This window comes from Microcaecilia unicolor, chromosome 12, assembly GCF_901765095.1.
Source record: "Microcaecilia unicolor chromosome 12, aMicUni1.1, whole genome shotgun sequence".
In the NCBI taxonomy this organism is placed as follows: domain Eukaryota; kingdom Metazoa; phylum Chordata; class Amphibia; order Gymnophiona; family Siphonopidae; genus Microcaecilia; species Microcaecilia unicolor.
Window position 1 is genome coordinate 20,855,755 of NC_044042.1, and position 17,543 is coordinate 20,873,297.

Here is a 17,543-nt window from a genome sequence, read left to right on the forward strand (position 1 = left end):
CAATGGAAAAAGATGGCGCTGCTTCCAACAGCACATTTCTCTTCCAGCATTCCCCTACAGCAGCCCTGAAACGGCCAAAAAATACCGACAGACAAAGAACGTGCTCCTCTACCTTCCGCCCATCTAAAACAACACTGCTGCCTCAGCACAACACAAAAAAAAACCCATGGAAAAAAAAACAACACTCAACAAAGGCTGACCCCCCTACAACCACATTTACATTTCACCAACAGAAAGACCCCCTCCACAAACCTCCTTGACAGACAAAACCACACACACACAATACAACAGAAACACACCCTCAAAGCCACACACCAATCCAACCCACTTTGCCAGCACAGCATAGCACATCCCCCAACCCCCAACCAAAAAAACAAAACAAAACAAAAAAAGACATACATCAACAACCTGCACACACACCGCACCCTTACACACTCACACACACACAAAATAACTCTGTGACACATACACACACACACAAAAAAAACCACTTGCTAGCGCCTGTTTCATTGGTTTAGGAAACGGGCCTTTTTTACTAGTGTTTTAATATCCAGTGAAGAGTAAGTTTTAATGATAAACTCTTCTTAGGCAGCCAACTATGGAATGCCCTCCCCAGACCCATCCGATCTATCAGTGACTATCCTTCCGGAAATCACTAAAAACCCTATTCAAACAAGCCTGTCCAATTAACCCAAACTAATCTTATGAACCCATCTACCCATCCCTCCTGACTCCATTACCCCTCCTCCCATGTTCACCTATCCCATGCTCATTCCTTTCTCCCTCACCCATCTCTACCTACCCTATTTCTTTTATTATTCTGCCATACTTCACTTACATCTTCTCCATCAATACTCTGTAATATTACTACTACTATTACTATGTAGGCCGCATTGAGCCTGCTTTGAGTGGGAAAGCGCGAGATACAAATGTAATAAATAAATAAACTCAATCATGCAATTGTCAAATACTTAACAATAAAATATAGAGAATATGGATAATAAGTGCTCAGTAATCAGTGGTGGTGTCAGCTGATATAGCTATTGGCACTATTGAAGCTCTTGACCCCTCATTCAATCATTGCACCAGTAATAGTTTTGATAATCCGAAATACTAAAATAATAAAATAAAATCCACTTACCTGAACGAGGGGTTGGATAGCTCTTCAGCCGGCATATGAAGCCGCCAATGTGACCACCTTGAGTCTCTTGTTCATCAATAATCAAAGAGTCTTACATGAATGGAAAAATCTCCCCTGACACGTGGCGGGGTTAGCATTTGGGCCAGGAGTGTGAAGGCGTTCTGGTTGAACTGTGACCTTATTAGTTGAAGCTTTCTCATTTTGAACAGGGTAGCTTTCCAGAGATGGTTAATGTGGGAGGAGATTGTCAGGGAGGAGTTGGAGTGGACAGCGAGTGCTGTGTCTTTGTCTACTGATAATTGAAGTAGGTACCTGGATTTTGGAACCGAAGGATTTTGTTTTTTTTGCGGACTTGGTTTCAGTTTACTTGTCAGGGCCCACTTCTGAGTGTCATTCAGACCCTTTGTGATGGATTGAGTGGGATCTTGATTTTGATCTCGCAATATTAGAAGCAGGATGTCATCGGCATAGGACAGTAGGAGTTCGCCTAGGCCTAGGTGTAAAGATCCCAGTGAGGCCTTAAATTGAAGAGGATGGGTGAGAGAGGGGAGACTTGAGGCACACCACATCCCAGGAGCCAGGAGTGTGAGATATGTTGGTTTTGCTTGACTGAGTAGATCCTGTTAGGAACTCGAACCAGTTGAAGACAGGGGCCGGATATGCCTATTCGATCAAGCCGCTTAAGCAATACAGTGTGATCTACAGCGTCGAAAGCTGCAGATATGTCAAACTGGAGTAGGACCACTTGATCGCCCCTGCAGAGATGTTGTTTGATATATGTGTTCAGGATAATCCGCCGAAGGCGGAGAACTCGAACGTCCCACGGAGAAACACAAAATAGAAGAGAGAGTGGGATATTTGACCACAGAAACCAAACACTGGAAAGGTGGATTCTTCAAGAAACAAACGTTTATTAAATCAAAAGACTCGACACAAACGTTGTGTTTCGGCCGCTAGGCCTGCATCAGGAGTCTCAGTTAGTGGAGAGCATCTGATGCACGGATGTAGTGAAATATTGAATAAAGTTGGTCATTAAAAAGACCTTCGCAAAAAAACACAGTGAGCGATGAGTAAAATTTCGGCGTTTGGCAACTCCTGATGCAGGCCTAGCGGCCGAAACACAACGTTTGTGTCAAGTCTTTTGATTTAATAAACATTTGTTTCTTGAAGAATCCACCTTTCCAGAGTTTGGTTTCTGTGGTCAAACATCCCAGTCTCCTAGTTTGATATATGTGGTCATGGCGAGCAGTAAGGTTTCCATGCTGTGCGCGGTTCTGAAACCGAATTTGTGATTGATGTAGTGTTGAAAATGTTTCTATATATGCAGTAGATTGTCTGCTGACGTTGATTTCTAGGATTTTAGTGAACGGGGCTATTGGCCTCGTCTCCACCACCTCCACCGGGAGGCGATTCTATGCATCCACCACCCGTTCTGTGAAAAATATTTCCTTAGATTACTCCTGAGCCTGTAACCATCCTGTGCCCTTTCATTCCAGAGTTTTCCCTCATTTGAAAGAGACTCATCTCCTGTACATTAATGCCACAGAGGTATTTAAGCATCTCGTATCTCCTCTCTTCCGCCTTTCTTCCAATGTTTGATAGCCTTAAATCTGTCCCCATATGCTTTATGACAGAGACCACTTACCAGTTTTGAGGGCGGCTACAAAATTGGTCAGTGGTTAGCACCAGTCATTGACGATTATTGGTTCTTGCTGCCAGTTAGATAATTTGCCAGTTAACTTACGAATGTAACTGGCCCTAGTTTATAACCTGGGTGTGAAAATGTGCTTCTTTGTTGAGGTTGGACAGCTCATAAGCAGAGTCAAAGGATAAAAGAGCAAGTGAAGGAGGACTTTGACATAGCAAGCTTCGAACCGTCCTGGTCAGTTGTTGCCATAGTCACTTCTTTCCCCCTTCAAAAACACGTGTTCATTTATAAAATGTATTTGCTACTTAAAGAAAACATGCCCAAGGTGGCTATGAAGAACTATCGTAATAGTACCACTGAAAATTAGCGGAGGGGTCACTTGTCCATAGAGTGGCAGCTGCTGTACAGATAAGGGCTTGTGAAAGTCTGGCCGTGCATAGATGTAAACCAGGATTTGTAACTTCCTCTCTCTTTAGTTCACTTCTGAAATGTTTTCTCTTCTCACCACCACTGTTTCCTCTCCAGGGGTTTTCAACCCAGTCCTCGGTGCACACCCAGCCAGTCGGGGTTTTCAGGATATCCCCATTGAGACAGATCCTGAAAACCCCGACTGACTGGGTGTGCCCCGAGGACTGGGTTGAAAACCTTTGCAAGCTATGTGGGAGTTCTCCACCTGTATTACTGCCAGTAGGGGGTAGTACTTCAATATTGTGCTTTCAATTGCTTGGGGCAAGCAGGCTCCCTGGAATCCTGCAGAGCTGGCCTGTCCCTCACTATTGAAAGTGTGATAGTGAAACAGCACCACCTGCTGGCAGGACTGTAGGTGGAGGACTCCCACACAGCTTAGAGGGAGCAATGCTTACCACGTGCAACTAATCAGAATTCATAACTTGTTCAGCCCCCCCCAACCTTCTGTGCGTTTTTCTTCCAGCTCCATGCCGAGTATTCCCGAGAGAAGGACAGGTATCTCCCGCATCGAGTGCTGCAGGCTTGGGAACTTGGCCAGTTCATTCGGTGAGTTGGGAGGTCCAGGATCTGCTCTGCTGTATCTTCTTCTCCCTTAGCAGGATGTTAGTCATGGAGCACGGTGTGTGAGCGCTAGATTGTGCTCTGCCATGGGGCTTTGTCTTTGGAATTTGTTGCTTCAGTTTCTTAGGTTTGTGATGGATATAAAGGGTTTTCAAAAGCAACTTAAGACACAAGTGAGGAGGCGTATTTATCAGTGGCGTAGCTACATGGGGCCTGAGGGGGCCGGGGCCCCCGCAGATTCACCCCAGGACCCCCCTCCCGGCGAACCCGCCCCCGCCGCCGCCTACCTTTACTTTTGCTGGCGGGGGATCCCACTCCCGCCAGCTGACGTCTTCTCAGTCCTCCCTGCTCTTCAATTTGTTTGCTGACGTCCTGAACGTGCAGGACGTCAGCAAACAAATTGAAGAGCAGGAAGCGACTGAGAAGAAGACGTCGGCTGGCGGGGAGTGGGATCCCCCGCCAGCAAAAGTAAAGGTAGGCTGCAGCGGCGGCGGGTTTGCGACGGGAGGGGGGGGGCAGCGCCGGGGGGAGGGCTAAAATGTGCCCCCTCCCCCCGGGCTCTGGACCCCTCCCCCACGGAAGGCTGGCTACGCCCCTGGTATTCATCGTATCTTCTGAGAAGTTTAGTATGAATCTAGCACAGGGTGTGATGAAAGTATGGGGTCGATATGCAAAGTTGGATATAGCAGATGGTGTCTATAGCTACGGTGAGATAGTTTTAAATTGATGCTGTCCTTTATGTTATGGGAGACAAGGGCTGTTAGGAATTCCCCAAGGGGAAGAAGGGCTTTTATGTCTATTTGGAATTGTCATTTTCAACATCTCCCATAAAGCAAGAAGTGCAGTATTGAACAGGTTTCAGAGTGTTTCCTAAGTTGGTACTGTTCTATTGGGGGTACTTTTGTGCTTCTCTGCTTGGGTGGGTGAGGGTGGTTTGGGACTACTGGATACTTCCTTTTACAGATGTCCTAGGGTCATAAGAGTTCAGGTTCCGGGTCATCTCAGCTTATGTTTAAGTCACGGGTCTTGCAGGGTTGGAGGGAGAGAGGGGTGATCTTGTGTGTACCTGTCATATTTGACAGGAAGTTAGGTAATAAGGGGGGAGGGTGCGGGAGTTTCTCACAAACAAAACTGGGCTCACGGGTTATCCGACTTTTGCTGTATGATTTTTTTTGTTGCCTTGTTGATTAATTGTTTGATGTTGGATTTGTTTGATCCGGAATAAAATTGTTAAACAGGACAGGATGGGGTGGGAGGTGGGGGGTTTCAGTTAGAAATGAAAATTGTAAAAATATTGACCAACACATGTTTCTGTTTGAATTTCTGTACTTTATTCATTTGTTCAATAAAAATTGTTTACAGTTAAATTGATGCTGTTTGTTTTGAAGATAGTCTAGGTTTTGTGGTTAATTGTTTAGAATGAGTCGATGAAACCTGAATAAAACCGTTAAAACTCGAATGGGAAAATAGGGTTGTGGGGGAAGGGTGGTAGTGGGAGGTTTTTCATAAAATGGGATCATATGTTACCCAGTTTTTTTGCTAGACTTGTTGTTCAGTTGTTAGATGTTGGGTTCTTTGATCCTGAATAAAAATCGATAAACCTTAGAATGAATTGATGAATTTTATATAAAAGTTTATAAATAGTAAGATAAATATAAGGGACAGAAAAGGAGTGAGGGACTTGTGTTTCCTTGTCCCAGTGGCAGACGCTCTAAAGCAGGGGTTCTCGACCCAGTCCTTGGAGCACACTCAGCTCCGTCTAGTTTTTGTTCCCTCTTCGTTTTTTTCGTATCTCAATCTCACGCCTTGAAGCACAGCAAGAAACAGTGGAGGTGGCCAGAAGAGCAGCGTGCGGCCAGAAAGGTCTTCGAAATGTTTTGTGAACTGTTGTTAATAAAGGACCTTTTTGAAGGGGTTTTTTTGGCTGCACGTTGCTCTTTGGGCCATTTCCAGTTCTCGTCGTTGTGGTTTTTGAAGGATCCACAAGGAATATGCATGAGAGAGATTTGCATGCCATGCTTCCGTTGTATGCTAATAATCTGTCTCATGTGTATTCATTGTGGGTTTGGGTTGAGAACCCCTGCGGTAAAGAGTGATGCTGGTGCACAATTCTCCGATATTCTGGCTGCAATGAAACGCTTCAGGTCCCTAATCAGAGATTGGGCTCAGAGTACAGTGTGAGTTTTTGTATTTTTGTCTCCAGCAATGTGACTCTGGGCCTTTCTTTCAGACACACTTCAAAGGGAGCAGATGTGTTGATAATAGCTGGAGATATGAACATGCATCCTGGAGACCTGGGCATGAGACTGCTGCGTGAGTGGACAGGGCTTCATGATGCCTTTGTAGAGACGGAACGGTTTGAGGTGAACGAATGAGCAGTCATGTTTTTTTTATCGCTTTTAAATGTACCCCTCAGTCCGCTCTCCCCTCCACACACTAAAGGTTTCACATGCTTTTCCCTCAGGGGCGGACTGAGGGTGGTCTGGGCCCCCCCCCCCCCCCCCCGAACGACACCCTCCCCACCGCCTTGCTGCTGCCCCGATCCTACCTGAAGTGGTCTGGTGGTGTCTGTGGGGGGGATGGGGGGATGTTCTTTCCTGCCCGCTGCGCTGCCGCTATTCCCCTGCCTGCCAGCACCGCCATGTTTTCAAAATGGCAGCTGAGACTTCCCGTGGTAGTCTCAACAGTCTTGCGAGACTTCCACAGGGAGTCTTGGCCACCATTTTTAAAATACAGCGGTGCCGGGCAGGAAAGAACATGTCCGTCCACCCCCCCCCCCCCCTCCCGCACAGGCCACTAGATCACCAGCAGCGTGTCTTTTAAAGGTAGGACCGGGGAGGGCTGTAGTGTACGGTGAGCCCTCGGGCACTGCTCGGTTGCCTGAATGGTCAGTCCGCCCCTGCTTTCCCTCATTGTTCAGAGAGGGGAGATAAACCTTGCTTATCTTCTGTACTTGGCCTGTTTTGGCAGGAGTTAGTATTGTTGTTAAAACAGGAGCGCACTGATCTTCCCATCCAGATCTCTTCCAGCTGTATTAACGTGGGAGCTCAGAGGCTCAGGGGCATAGCTGGGACTGAATGTTCCCTGGGTGGAAAAATTAAGATAGGCCCCCCCTGTAACACTATGTCCTCCAAGATAGTGGGGACCAGGAGCAGGGGAGGGGGGAGAAGAAACTTAAACACATTCCAGACCTACATAGAAAACCTGTCACAGTGATAGAAATAGAAACTGAAATGCAAGATATCAGAGATGCACGTTTTCCAAAGCTGATATATTACAATTAAGTCAGATAAAAAAAACAAAACATTTTTTCCTACCTTTTGTTGTCTGTGTATTGGTTTCGTCCCAGTGTCTCTTTTCTGCTTTTCTCTTTTTCCTTAACTCTTGTCCAAGGATCTCCTGTCCTTTTTGACATCTCTGTGTCCAACATTCATGTTTCTCTTCGTCTCTGTTCGTCCTGGCCCTATCCTCCCTCCATAGTCAGCATCTTTCCTCTGTACTCCTTTTTTTTATTCTGTCCAGCATCACCTCTCTGCATCCTTGTTCCTATGCTTTCTCAATGCACAGACTGTGTCCCTATCTTTTCCTACTTCTGTTTGTTCTCTTCCCATCCTCCGGCATCTCCTTTATCCTCCCCTCCCTCCATTGGTCCAGTGTCACTCTCCCCCTCCCCCCGGTCCAACATCTCTCACTCTCTCCCCCTTCTCTCTCTCTCTCTCTCTCTTCCCCCTCCTCTCTCTTTCTTCCCCCCCTCCCCCCCCTCTCTCTCCCCCTGTATTTTGCTCCAGGTCTCAGAGAGCAGTCTCACTCTCTTCCCTAGTCCTCGTTGCTCCAGGTCTCAGAAAGCAGTCTCACTCTCTCCCCTCCCCCTCCCCCCCCCCCCCCCCCCCCCCCATATCTGGCATCTTTCCATCATCCCCTCACCACCACCACCAGTCCTCCCAACTCAAGTGGGTCGCTGGTAGAGGCAGCACTGAAAACTGGCTACTTCCATCTTGGCCCCACCAGGGCTTTTCCCGTGCTACATCCCATGCACAGAAAGCTGCATCAGAGAGGTGGAATACTGCCCAGGAAAGGCCCTGATGGAGCCGGACTGGAGGCAGCCAGTTTTTATTGCCGCCTCTACTGGCAGCCCACTTGCGTTGGCGGGACAGGGAGATGATAGACCCTTTCGCAGCTGGAGGGGGGAGAGCACAGAGGATGGGAGGGATGCTGAAACTGTTAAGGGGATAGGAGTTCAACTACAGGTGGCCCCTATCATTGGACAGCTCTGGGCATGTTGCCAGGATCGCTCGGTGGTAGCTACACTCTGCTCAGAACTTTTCCAGCTGTATTAATGTGGGAGCTTACCACCCTTCCCATCCAGACCTCTTCCAGCTGATTTCTTTATACCAAGTAGTCCTTTTAAGTTTCTTTACCAGCAGGAGCTGCTGTAGGTAAATGTTTAGAACAGGGGTGGTCAACCATTGTCAACAGCCACAACCCAGTCGGGTTATCAGGGTTTACACAATCGATATGCATGTACTGCTTTAGTTGTTTGCATATTGATCTCATGTATATTCATCATGGCATATCCACAGGGAATACACACGAGAGAAATTTGCATGCACTGCCTCCTCAGTGTGCAAATCTTTCATGCATATTCATTGTGGATATTCTGAAAACCTGACGGGGCTGGGTGTACCCCGAGGACTGGGTTGAGAGACCCACTGCTCTAGACAATGGGTTCTCAACCCATTCCTTAAAACACACCACGCCAGTCTGGTTTTTGAGATATCCACAATGAATGCACTGGCTCCGTTGTGTGCAAATCTATTTGGAGTGGAGAAGTAGCCTTGTGGTTAGTGCAGCTGCCTGAAGCTGGGGAACTGGGTTCGATTCCCACTGCAGCACCTTGATTCTGGGCAGGTCACTTAACCTTCCATTGCCCCAGGTACAAAACATGAACCTGTGCATAATATGTAAAGTGCTTTGAATGTAGTTGCAAAAACCACAGAAAGGTGATATATCAAGTCCCATTTCCATTTCCCTATTTGAGATTCTACATGGAATGTTGCTAGTGGAGGAGTAGCCTAGTGGTTAGTGCAGTGGACTTTGATCCTGGGGAACTGAGTTCAATTCCCACTGCAGTTCCTTGTGACTCTGGGCAAGTCACTTAACCCTCCATTGCCCCTGGTATAAAATAAGTACCTGAATATATGTAAACCGCTTTGAATGTAGTTGCAAAAACCTCAGAAAGGCGGTATATCAAGTCCCATTAACAAGATTCTGGAATGTTGCTACTGTATGAGATTCTACATGGAATGTTGCTAGTGAAGGAGTAGCCTGGTGGTTAGTGCAGCAGACTTTGATCCTGGGGAACTGCAGCTCCTTGTGACTCTGGGCAAGGTACAAAATAAGTATCTGTATATAATATGTAAACCACTTTGATTGTAACCACAGAAAGGCAATATATCAAATCCCATCCCCTTTCTCCCCTTTCCTTTCCTTATTTCATGCATATTCATTGTGAGTATTATGAAAACCTGACTAGTTGGGTGTGTCCTGAGGACTGGGGTTGAGAACCCCTAATCTGAAATTGGTGGTGTCTTTCTTCTCAGGGCTCCCAGGATGGATGTACCTTGCTGCCCAATAACTGCTACTCCAGCCAAAAGGAGCTGGAGCCATTTCCTCATGGAATTCGCATCGACTATATCCTGTACAAGGTAAAGGATTTCTGAACAGTGCCACAGAACTGGTGGCTCTCCTCCCTTGGAACAGCTGTTCTAGATAACTCCCTATAGGAGCCAACGTGAAACCGGCTACTTTGAGGGTGTTCTGGGGGCGGAGTCAGCACTTGACCGGTTAATTCCCAATATTCAGCACTTGACCGGTTAATTCCTAAGGTTCAGCACTTAACTGGCCAAGGTAACTACATAAAGGGAGGACAGTTGTAATTCTCTTGCTTGGCCACATGGTGTGCCATTGACCCAAGTTACTCCAGATCATCTGTGAATCATTATTGAACCTGGTTTCAAGAACTCTATTCTGGTCTGTACTGGGTGAATGGCGATGGTCAATTGCAAGAGCAAGGGAAGGCATAGGAGGTCTTTATCTGCCTTGGTTTGCTGTGTAACTGCAAAATGTTACGTAACCTGTGAACTGCTCCTGGTTTGGCTGTTTGAATCATCCCTTAAGCCTAGGGGAACCCATGGGAGATTTAGAAGGAGTTTCCAGGGTTTTTATCTGGGTCTCCATGTGCTCTAGATGTTTCGGTTGGGGTCTTCTATTTGAATGAGTGGACATGGAGGTGCAAGGGGGTTTAGAGAACTTTGATCTACATCCCGAGTTCTGTTTCCAGGGTTTGTCTAAGTTCAGGGTGAGATGCAAATATCTGACGACCACCAAAGGGACGGCACCAGGGAAGACCATTCCCTACTCTGACCATGAGGCAGTGATGGCAACACTGGTTGTGGAGAAGCAAGGACAGGCAGAGGGTCCACCGGTCAAGGCAGAAGGTAAGTCTACAAACCATCCCTCGACCTCCTGCATGCTGGCCATTCAGCTGCTGTTGCTTAGTTCACATGAAAGGTCCAGAGGGTTTGATGTGATGTCGTATCTGTGTCTCTCACATACAGACCGTAAACACCCTCATAGCCACTCGGACCAAAAACTCACCTGGCCCAGCATCCTGGCTCTGCATTCTCCCTGGTTCTTAAGAGTCTAGTCCCCCCTGCCATACCCTTGGAAATCATGGTTTGGGGATGTGCTGCAACCAGGGTGGCACCCCCTAACTGCTGTCTGGCTGGCTTAGTGACTTTTGCAACATCCACAGACTAACTGTGCAGTGGCCAAAGGAGGTTCCTCAGTTTGCTCTGGGTCTGCCCAATCATTTTCGTTGCATCATCCCTTTGTTATATTATGTATGTCGTATTAGTGAAATGTATATTTTTAAGTTAAATTATGAGACATGGGGCTCCCCATTCTTTGTCCAGGAATGGAAAAGAAAAAAATGAGACTGTTTATAATGTCTTTGCAACTGCATCTTGAAAACTGTGTGCAGTTCTGGTTACCACATCTCAAAAGAGATACAGCGGAATTAGAGAAGGATGACAAAAATGATAAAAGGGATGACGTGACTTCCCTATGAGGAAAGGTTAAAGCGGCTAGGGCTCTTCAGCATAGATAAGAGACGGCTGAGGGAAGATATGATAAGAGGTCTATAAAATAATGAGTGGAGTGGAACGGATAGATGTGAATCACTTGTTTTATTGTTTTCAAAAATGCTAGGACCTGTCAAACCTCTTCAGTGGGTCTCCCTCATTCCTCCCTCCCTTCCTTGCAAACCCTAACGCCAACTCCGAGCTGGCGTAGGGTTTGCAGCAGTAGCAACGCCCTTGTTTGGCTCTGATCATGAGGTAGGAATGTGGGATCCCCTTGTTTGCATGCAATTAGCATTCAGAGCCGGCAAGCGCGTTTATTACCTACGCTCATGGGCTCTGATCATCAGGCGGAGCAAACACAGGCGCTAATATGGCACTAGTACATAAGAATTGCCATACTGGGACAGAGCAAAGGTCCATCAAACCCAGCATCCTGTTTCCAACAGTGGCCAATTCAGGTCACAAGTACCTGGCAGGAACCCAAACAATAGCAACATTCCATTTAGAACCCTAAAGAGTAGCAAGATTCCATTCAGAATCCTAAGTACATAAGTGTTGCCATACTGGGACAGACCAAAGGTCCATCAAGCCCAGCATCCTGTTTCCAACAGTGGCCAATCCAGGTCACAAATACCTGGCAAGGTCCCCCCAAAAAGTACAAAACATTTTATGCTGCTTGTTCCAGAAATATTTTCCCCAAGTCCAATTTGATAACGGTCTATGGACTTTTCTTTTAGGAAGCCGTCCAAACCTTTTTTAAACTTTGCTAATCTAAACTGCCTTTACCACATATTCTGGCAACGAATTCCAGAGTTGAATTACATGTTGAGTGAAGAAACATTTTCCCCGATTTGTTTTAAATAATTCATCGCATGCCCCCTAGTCCTAGTATTTTTGGAAAGTGTAAACAGGCACTTCACGTCTATCCGTTCCACTCCACTCATTATTTTATACACCTCTATTGGCCTCTAGCGCCTGTGTTTGTTTCTGATCATCGGTCCATTAATTGGACAAGGTAACCACATAAAAGTCAGTCCTATCTATATGTGGTTCGCCATAGCAGGTTATAAATGCTGAATATTGCACTTAAAACGCTATGTTCTCGTCAAATCCATATACCGGGAAATTCAGTGCCAGAGGCTGGATATGAATTTCCAGGGATAACACCAGCGAGTCACCGGCAGCTGAATATCGGGCCCCAATAATTCTATCATCCGTTCAGATACCAGGGATGCCACCTACAGAAGCAGGTACTGGTAATCACGGCTGCCCTGTTCTTCTCTTTCAGAGCTTAACCCGCAGCTGGTGGACACTGTGAACGAAGCCCGCACCGAGATGAGGGTGGGCCTTCACACAGCAGAAAGTCAGCGCTATTCTTCAGGCCGCATGGCCGTACTGGGCCTGCTTCTGCTGCTCCTGCAGGGAGGCATGAGTCTGCTTTCCTTCCTGGGGTCGGAGGTGGGACATACCTTCCCCAAGTTCTCCTTCTACGTGTTGGCTTTCCTGGCTTTTGCAGTGCTGCTGGTCTCCACCATTGTCTACGTGTTTCACACCATTGAGGTCCGGTTGCTGCAGGGCACAGAGGCGCAGATGAGGCTGGCAGTGCAGGTCCTTCAGGAGAAACTGAGCTGCGGCTGAAGCATCAAGCTTGGGTGTCAGCAGAACCCACCAACCTTCTGGACTTGCCTGTAGGAGTGCTAGCATGGGACCACATGTTCATCTTACCCTCCAACTCGCAACTTCTTCCAGACTTCTTTTCAGTATTGTCTGTTTTCCTTATCCTGTATTTTTTATTTTTTTGGAGGGGGGAGGGGTATAGCTTGTCACTTTTTGCTTTTATTCTAACATTACAGAAAATGATCACTAGGCCAATGTAGGTTCTGCTCTCACTTTAGCCCTCCCAAATCCCAGTAACATCAGAGGTAGAGGGGGTAGGATGGGAGTGAAGAGGGAGTGAGCTAACAACCCTTTTTCCTTGCTCAGGCAGACAGTGAGTGGCATTGGGTTACAAGGTCATTGATGGGGGGGAGACCCTTCTGTCTATTCTTTGGACTGTTGAGAATTAGATCAAGGCTGAAAATGGACGTCACCTGCTTTTAGCCTCAGTTCACAGAAAAGACTTACAGGATCGTCAAGTATGTGTGTCTCTCCTTTTCGTTACTTCTAAATTACTGGACCTTAGGTGAACTAAGACTTATATGGTGGTAAGCCTTTGTCAGGAAGGTGGGGGGAGTAAACTTGTCAGTTTTCTCATAGAAAATGTATGGGGTGGGGGCTGAACCGAGGGCTGTTTAGAAGTCACACTGTCTACTGGTTTATTTTTATATAAGAACATAAGAATTGCCATGTTGGGTCAGACCAAAGGTCCATCAAGCCCGGTATCCTGCTTCCAGCAGTGGTGAATATAGAGATTGTGTGCTGGATAAGCAATGGTTTCCCCTGAGTCTACCTTACTAATATATGGCCTTTTCCTCTAGGAATTTGGCCGAACTTTTTTTTTAAACCTAGCTAGGCTAACTGCATTCACCACATCCTCCAGCAACAAATTATGTGTTAAGTGAAAAAAAAAATATTTTCTCCTGTTTAATTTCAACCAATCCTCAAATGCAAGGTTTTTAAAAAAATATATTTTTATTTTATTTTTAAACCAAGTGCTCAGCAGCTCAATGGATTTTCCTCATCAGCCATCACATTATCAAGAAAACGATAAGGAGGAGCGAGCATTTGTAGTGCCTTGGTCCCCCTGACATGCCAGGACACCAACCGGGCACCCTAGGGGGCACTGCAGTGGACTTCATACATAGCTCCCTTACCTTGTGTGCTGAGTTACCCAAAACACCCCCCCAAAACCCACTACCCACAACTGTACACCACTACCATAGCCCTTATGGGTGAAGGAGGGCACCTAGATGTGGGTACAGTGGGTTTCTGGTGGGTTTTGGAGGGCTCGCTGTTTCCTCCACAAATGTAACAGGTAGGAGGGGATGGGCCTGAGTCTGCCTTCCTGAAGTGCACTGCACCCACTAAAATTGCACCAGGTACCTGCATACTGCTGTGATGGACCTGAGTATGACATCTGAGGCTGGCATAGAGGCTGGCAATCAATAGTTTTAAAGATGTTTTTTTGAGGGTGGGAGGGGGTTAATGACCACTGGGGGAGTAAGGGGAGGTCATCCCCAATTCTCTTCGGTGGTCATCTGGTCATTTTGGGCACCTTTTTGTGCCTTGGTTGTAAGAAAAACACGACCAGGTAAAGTCGTCCAAGTGTTCGGCAGGGACGACCTTGTTCCTTTCGATTATGGGTTGAGGACGTCCTGTTAGGCATGCCCAAGTCCCGCCTTCACTACGCCTCCGATATGCCCCCTTGAACTTTGGTCATCCCTGCGACGGAGTGCAGTTGGGGACATCCAAAATCGGCTTTCGATTATACCGATTTGGACGACCCCGTGAGAAGGACTCCCATCTTCCGATTTATGTCGAGGAGTGTGGTAGCCGTGTTAGTCCACTCTTAAGGTTATCAATAGAAATCAAACAAAATAAAACATGGAAAAGAAAATAAGATGATACCTTTTTTATTGGACATAACAATACATTTCTTGATTAGCTTTCGAAGGTTGCCCTTCTTCGTCAGATTGGAAATAAGCAAATGTGCTAGCTGACAGTGTATATAAGTGAAAACATTCAAGCATTACTATGACAGTCTGACAGGGTGGGAGGATTTATGTCGAAAGATGGGTGTCCTTTTGAAAATGAGCCCATAAGCGACCCAGCACATGATATGTAGCAACATTTAACTGGTTACTGCCATCAAATACCACTGCTAACTGGCCGGTTAGAATAGTGGCAGGCTGGGAGCAGAGCACCTACTTAAATGGGTAGCGTTAATTTTCAGTCGGCTAACTGGATAAGTAACCACATAACTTACGCGTTAAAGTTAACAAGGCACCGATCTGAATATTGGCTGGTGCCCAGTTAACTTCTAGGTGACAGCTGATCTCCGGCTCTTCAGTGCCGGGAGCTGCCTCTGCCCTGGCATTGAATATCTGGGATCAATTCACCCGTGGCTGTGGGTGGCTCAAATGCCGCGGGCTGAATTTTGGGCAGTGTGTGTCTTCACGACGCAGAAGAAATCCACCTGGGTGAAGAACTCAAAGATCCCACAGTGTGTAGCAGAAGTGAACGAAGTGGGAAATAGACCACGGACTCCAGAAACAAAGGAAACAAGGTCAGTACTTCAAGAAGATTTATTGATAATGGACTCGACACAGGACCTGTGTTTCGGCCAAACGGCCTGCCTCAGGAGTCTTTTCAGTAAATAAATGAACAAAATCTGTGATGTCTTGCCTTGTGACATTAAAGATTGGTCTTTTAAAAAAAAAAAAAACCCTTCCGATAGTATCGCTAATGGTAGGTAAAATCTGCGTTGTGTGATCACCAGACTTAGACAGCAAATGAAAGCCGTAACCAAGTTCACAGTGCAGGGCATGTTCAGTCGGTGGTGGTCTTCACTCACGTTCTCTTTTTGGCTTGAATGGCAATTTGTGCGTGCGTTACCAAAGTAATACATTCCAGACTGATAAGGAAAGATTTGCAGAGGGCCCTGAGAGAGGTCTTGCAGATTCTGGTGGTGGTCAGTAATGCCTCTGCTTTTATTTCTGGCCAACATTTTGGTCAGCTTTTGCAGATTTTCCCCAATCGTTCTTTAGTGATAAGTTGTCTTCTTTTCTGGCAGCCTTGGGCAATGTGCATTTCTCTTTCTCCAGAGGCTGGCTCCTTTGGCTTTGCAGTTCCGTTTGCCAGATTCTGGCTGTAATTGTATCCTGTAGTTGAGGGTCTGTGGGTTGCATGTATGATAAAAGTGACATAGTCTGTTTGCATAACAGTAGTAGAAAGGAAAGTAAGCCCCCTACTCTAAGGCTGCCAACTGGATCCAGATTCGCAGGACAGGGTTGATCCGGTCCTGGGTTTATCCTAGTGTAGGCTGGGACTTGTAGCAGTGACTATTTGTCTCCAGGGTGTGTGTGGATTATTGTATTTGAGCTAAGGTATAATAGTTGTATGTAAATATTCATGCCTGCTTTAGAGAATTAACCCCTTAGTGTCTCAAGGGTTCCGCTTATTTCTAATGTGAACCTTCACAGATCCCAGTGGGAGTTGTAATATTTGTATGGATAAGACTGCCGTGTAGGACCCGGGCGTTAGCACAGAACTGTTATCTCAACGGACACCCAGAATTGTATTTATTTAGATTTAGCTCAAACCTCTTTCAGTAATAGCTCAAGGTGAGTTACATTCAGGTACACTAGGTATTGCCCTACCCCTGGAGGGCTCACAATCTAGAGGGTTGAGTGACTTATCCCAGATCATAAGGAACAGCAGCAGGATTTGAGCTGGGCTTCCTTGCTTGTCAGCCTAGTGCTTTAACCACTAGGCTCTGCCAAGGATGGTCTATATTTTAGCTTAAGTTATACGCAGAACATGAAATAATTCCAACAAAAAAAGGATACAGTAGGGTTGGCCTAATCAGGCAAGATTAGGCAGTTGCCTGGAGAGCCCCAGGCAGGCCAGGGATATCCACAACGAATGTGCAGTGCCTCCTGGGTATGCAAATGTATCTCATGCATGTTCATTGTGCACATGCTGATGACCTGACCGGCCTGGGGTTCTTGAGGACCAGAGTTGCCTAAAGTGCAGCTTGGGGGGGGGGGGGGGGGGGGGCTCATCAAGGAGCTGCTGCACTCAAAGCACAACACTTGTTACAGTCACAGCCTCCCTGTAGGAAGGGAGAATATTTTCAAATAGCCCCTTTAGCTGGGTAAATGACCTTAGAAATGCCCTTGAAAGGAGGGGAGGTGTAGTATTTAAAAGTATGATGTACAGCTCTGTATTCTTGACTTGTTGCAGGGAGATCATGATTGAGTTCATTCATCAAAGTCTTTGTGGTGAGAGGGGGTGAGGAAGAAGGCTGAAGGGTCACTAAACACACTTGCACCAGCCCTGGAATAGAATTTATTTTTTGAACTGTATGTGAACCTCTCATTTCCTTAGTGCATTAGAATCGGTGCTTCGCTAATTGGGTAACCAGTAAAGCACCCTGCAGACGGAGAATGCACGGCGTGGACAGTTTTCAGCTAGTCCAGTTCCTTGCGTAACATGATTTGAAATTTGTCCCTACTGCTCTTTCTGAGGTAGCCCCAGACTTAGTCCTATGTCTCAGAGAAGTGACAGGCATACAGACTCGTGCTCAGTTCCTGAATTTGCTCAAATACAGCAGTGTCTGTTGTGTTGTGCCTCTCCTTGTGCACGTGTGGATTTAAGTAGCAGAAGGCAGGGATGCCGTGTTACCCAGTTCCTAGTCCTACCCCCCAAAGCATTGTGGGATTTGTAGTGCATTAAAATCAGTGGTGCAAGTCCCATAGTGCACCAGGAACGGGTGGTCAGAAATCCAGGACTGTCCTAGAATTAGGTAACTGGGCATTTAGGAGAAGGTATGCGTGTACTGATGTGGTATCTGATACTTGCTCCCTCATTCCAGTACGTTTAGTTTCTAGTGTGGCAGAATGTTACACAATAGATTTCTCTT

The 17,543-nt window shown here is 46.5% G+C and overlaps 1 protein-coding gene across 1 annotated transcript in view; it reads left to right on the forward strand.

Moving 5' to 3' along the window:
* The window catches only part of SMPD2 (sphingomyelin phosphodiesterase 2), a 29,640-nt gene extending 15,876 nt beyond the window's left edge, over positions 1-13,764 (forward strand). The window contains exons 7-11 of the mRNA XM_030221861.1: positions 3,721-3,803; positions 6,049-6,181; positions 9,419-9,523; positions 10,159-10,315; positions 12,249-13,764. Coding sequence (XP_030077721.1) covers positions 3,721-3,803; positions 6,049-6,181; positions 9,419-9,523; positions 10,159-10,315; positions 12,249-12,598 — 828 coding nt within the window. The 3' untranslated portion in view covers positions 12,599-13,764. The remainder of the gene's footprint in view (positions 1-3,720; positions 3,804-6,048; positions 6,182-9,418; positions 9,524-10,158; positions 10,316-12,248) is intronic.
* The last annotated feature ends 3,779 nt before the right edge of the window (positions 13,765-17,543 follow it).